The sequence below is a fragment of the Apodemus sylvaticus genome, chromosome X (genome assembly GCF_947179515.1).
Source record: "Apodemus sylvaticus chromosome X, mApoSyl1.1, whole genome shotgun sequence".
NCBI lineage: Eukaryota > Metazoa > Chordata > Mammalia > Rodentia > Muridae > Apodemus > Apodemus sylvaticus.
Window position 1 is genome coordinate 62613380 of NC_067495.1, and position 4567 is coordinate 62617946.

Genomic DNA, 4567 nt, shown 5'->3' on the forward strand with positions numbered 1-4567 from the left:
TGGAATTGCCAGATATGATCTGTTCTCCATTCTTGAAGCAAATGGTCACCCTCATCACTTGCATTTCACTATACTCATCTGATGATGAGTCAGGGTCAGACGGTGGCTCTTGGATATCCTCAGGGATTGTTTTCTTACTCTTGGTGATTTTCTTTTTCTTTTTTGTCCTGCAGCCCCTGCCTTTGGGCCCCCGGCGGTGGACTGGGGCCACAGATGCCCGCTTTCCATCTCCCAACTTCTTGACCAGCCTGCTTCTTCTGCTGCAGTCTGCCTCTGGATCTGCCCAAGCAGTAGACTGTTGGGTGGCACAGCTTTTTGAGGATGAGTGGCTTCTAGCATCCTGGTTCGTTTGGTCGGTTTGCTGTTGCACTCTATCCTCAACCTTGTCACTGACAGGAGGCAAGCAATCCATTAGATCCCCTTTGTCTCCAGCTGGGGTGACAGAATTCTCTCCATGATCCTGAAAGACCACCATCCCTGATTCTAGCGCCTGTAGCTTGGACCCTGAGTCAATCTCAGAGTTGTCCTCAGTCTCGACCTCATTCTCACTTAGGATTCTCTGTAAAGATCCCATGTCAGGGTCCAGGTTGAGATCCTGCAGTGAGCAGGGGCCATCCAAACAGATGTTAGTAGCTTCCCCATCTTCAGGGTCTAAACTTACTTTTTCAGCTGCCCCCTCCTTACTGCAGCTCATGTTATCAGTGCTAGTCTACATGGCTTGGCCTATAAGGACAAGGGTATCCCTAGTATCAGCTAAACCAGACAGGCCTTCAGAGATACCGTCGCTATAGACACCACCCGCACTAGTGTTAAACACAAACAAAAGGAACCTTCTAGTGCCTTGGTGTCCTCATGTGGCCTTCTCATTGGTCTACCCTCCACCAATCAGATTGATCCTTGTTGGGCCAGCTTACAGGCCCTAGCCAGTAAGAATAAGGATTCTTGGTTGTTTGGAATTCTTATCCTGGCTAGTCTAAGCCTATGGATGGGTGTAGGGGTGTCGGGGGTGTGAGGAAATGGGATTGTTTGGGAGTGGGTGGAACCTTGAGGTTGTGGTTCAGTCTGCCTTTTCTATCATTTCCTTGCCTCCTCTGGCAGACACCTACCATGGAAGGAGAACTGCACCCGCTGAGATTCTTTCCCATGTAAAGGTGCAAATTGGTGAAAATAACCACATATAGGCCAGGGACTTGTGAAGATTCAATGTCGTGAGACCTGTAGAGCATTCAACATAGAAAGGATTTGGGAACCTCAGTTCCATAGACAGACTTCCTACTCAATAGGACATTGGGCAAAAGAAACCCATGGCCACTGAAGAAACCCCTCCACAGAAGAGGCAGAGACATAGAAGATTGTTTATGAGCCACGGGTTGTAAAGACAGCCACTATGATTGTAAGCAGTCATGCACCCATAACACTGTGTTGGTAGGTTGCACTTTTTCCCCACTTCTTCCAGACTCCATCCTGTATTCAATCAGGCCCCCACCCCATCCTCACCCTGAGTTAAGGCAATGAGGAGGGAATCTCTTTGGTATAGAACCAAAACATTTAGTGTCACTGATCGTGAAGTTTCGAACTGAAATCCGTGTTCACATACCAGGTTTGCAAACACAAAACAGCATTAAAGGGTGGGTGAGGTTCAAGCTTGTAGTCTGCTCTCTTCTGAAGTGGAAGGTGCAGCTAGTAGAGAGCAATGGCTTGGGTGGGTAATTTGGCAGAATCAGAGGAACACAAAACATGTCACAATCACTGTTACCTGCCTTACAATTTTCTAAGCACTCACATAAAACTAACATCCCTTTCAAGACATCTCCAAGGTTTGGGTAACTACTTACTGCTACTCTTCTTGAGTAAACAACCCATTACCATGAGGGCAAGGACATTGTCAAGGTTGTTGATGAAGACAACCCTTGGGGAACTCCGAAGTCCCCTGGATAAGGGAATGCATGAATATATATATACTGGCCCATGCACCCAGCAGAATATATAGAAGCATTATACACACCCCGATGTTGTGTTTAACATGCTTAAAAAGCAAGCATGACTGCATAAACCAAGTTCTAGAATATTTCATAGATTTGGATACCCATTTGTGAACTAAAAATCCAAACCAGGCATCTGTGATATTTGAGAGTACATATAAGCATATAGAGGATTATACTCTAAGGACCCAGAATGGAAACACAAGAAAGGCCTCGAGGCACCACTGTTGTCATACTTTGCCTGAGACTGTCTGTACCCAGCTTTTCCTTCCTTGGTTTCTAGAAGGGTTTAGAGTGCTAGTATTTCCCTCACTTTCCAGAGGAAATAGAGAGCCAAGTTCCTACAATTCTCGCTGGCTCAAGTATTCATCAATCTAATGATCCATAGAGCTAGTTTCATGAACATTTTGTTAAAACAGCTTTTTTTGAAGCAAATTTTTCTTTATTGGATACTGTATAAAATAGAATAAAAACTTAAAATCACTTTTAACAAGGCATTAACAGTTTCCTTCCAGTTAAAACAAAGCAATGGAAAAATAACAAAACAAAAATGTACGAAAACTGAAAAATAAATGCAATGCATATTTGCATTTACAGTTTACACCCAAGTTACTCTTTAAGTTTCTAGTCAAAACAATCAGACTTATCAAAATTCCACAAAGTCTTTTTAAACCTATTCAGTAAAACCTAGTTGGGAGAAAAGTACAACAGAGGAGCAAATATGAACAAAGTACAATGATACAAAAGTATAAAACTCTCATAATGAAACCCATTAATTTGTATATTAACTAAAATTTAAAGATATATTTGTAAAGCTGGATCTCAAGTTTGGTTTGGGACCAACAAAATTAGGCACTTTTTATAAGAATCTGCTAACATATACCTATATATGCTGTTTTTGACAAGTTTTGCTTTATATACTTCACAATGAAAATGTTAATATTTGCCTATTGCCATTTCAGGGTCAGTACATTTCCATGTTAAAATTTGGCCGAAAGTTTTGATATTTCAAAGTTTCATATTTTCAGTTTCAAATGTTTCATTAGTTCCCGATGCTGGAATTGTTGTCCAAATGCTGAATGCAGTTCTCTTTAATGACCAAGGAAGTTATAGATCTAACAAAAACATTGAAAGATCTCCACATCTTCAGAGGCAAACTTGAACTAAGTATATTTTTCCTTAGTTTATGATAGAAAACTTGAAGATTTTCAAAGCAGTCCACAGATAGCACAGTGTATCCTGACAACTTTTCAACTTTTGCTAAAACTCTAAGTATGACAATACTATTGACATATATTCCTATAAAGTATGTTCCTAAATCAGCTAATAACAACCTCAAAAACATTCTTAGTAGTCAAATACCAGGCTCAAGAAAACATTCAGTTCTGAAATCCTAATTTTGAAGCTAAGCAAAGCAGTTTTCCTCGTTCCTATAAGTAAATTCTCTACTAATAGCAACACAGAACTAATATTTCCTAAAACTGAAGCTTGATGCACTCCTTGTTTTCTTTAAGTACCTCATCCAATGGCATCACACTGTTATTTTTTGTGATGCCAGGAATATAGACACCATACAGATGGGCTTTTTATCCACCTCACTGAAGAGCTCCAGGGTTTCCTCATATTTGGAGCACATGCGTTGATAATTTCATGGAGTATGGCAAATCTGGCGAATTATATGGACCATGTTGGCAAGCTGCAAATTGGGTCGAAAACTGCGCCTTGGAAAAGCCCTTTGGCATTGTGGGCAGCTGAAGACCTGTGGTGTGGGACGAGTTGGAGAACGTACTCGGTCTTCTAGACGGCGCTGCCGACGACGCACCGATGGATGTGGGGGGCCACGGCGGAAGCCTGGATGGTGGCGGTGGCGCCCATAGGGGTGACCATCATGGAGGTGTTCACCTCTTTCTTCTGGTAAAACCCTAATTCTCAGGTCACGTACCAATCCTCGAAAACTGTTCCAGTCTTCTTCCTCTTCATCCCACACAGAGTCTGCACTGCTCTGATGCCTTCTACGGTTAAGACCAATCCAGTGTCCAGGTCTGTACTCAAGCACCTCCTGTTCTGGGTGCCTAGGAAACAAAGCCTCTCTAACGACTTGACCCGCTGCAGCAGGCTGTTCCCGGTCCTGTTCATCGTCGTTGCCCCACAACTGGGTCACACACTCTCTGCAGAAATTGTGCCCACAGCCAATGGACACAGGGTCCTTAAAATAATCCATACAGATGGTACACACTGCTTCTTTCCGAAGTGACTGCATAGTGCTGGAAGGCCCTGTAGCGTTGGCCATCTTAGAGCACAAAGGTCCTCAGAAACTGAGACACCCTCGCTGTCCTGCCAAAAAGCACAAAGGACGAAACCACAAGTGTAAGGTCAAGAGCACAAAAGTGATAGGACTGCTTCCCTGCCCAGTGGTCCAAAGGCCCAAAATCTCCCTGCCCAGCCAAGGGGCACAATGGGCGCTAAGGGCTGAGGCCTCTTCGCCATCCTGCCAAGGGGCGCTAAAGGCCGAGGCCTCTTCGCCGCCCTGCCCTGCTGAGGGACGCTAAAGGCCGAGGCCTCTTCGCCGCCCTGCCCTGCTGAGG

General features: G+C 43.9%; 1 protein-coding gene across 1 annotated transcript; it reads right to left on the reverse strand.

The window, feature by feature from the left end:
* Positions 1–3567: 3567 nt before the first annotated feature.
* Positions 3568–4302, reverse strand: LOC127675660 (E3 ubiquitin-protein ligase TRIM52-like). Its single transcript, XM_052171719.1, has one exon. It carries the CDS (start codon positions 4270–4272, stop codon positions 3631–3633), a length of 642 nt encoding a protein of 213 aa, XP_052027679.1. The 5' UTR covers positions 4273–4302; the 3' UTR covers positions 3568–3630.
* Between the last annotated feature and the right edge of the window lie 265 nt (positions 4303–4567).

Coding starts and splice junctions, on each gene's coding strand:
- LOC127675660 (XM_052171719.1), bottom strand. CDS start 4,272: ATGGCCAACGCTACAGGGCCTTCCAGCACTATGCAGTCACTTCGGAAA.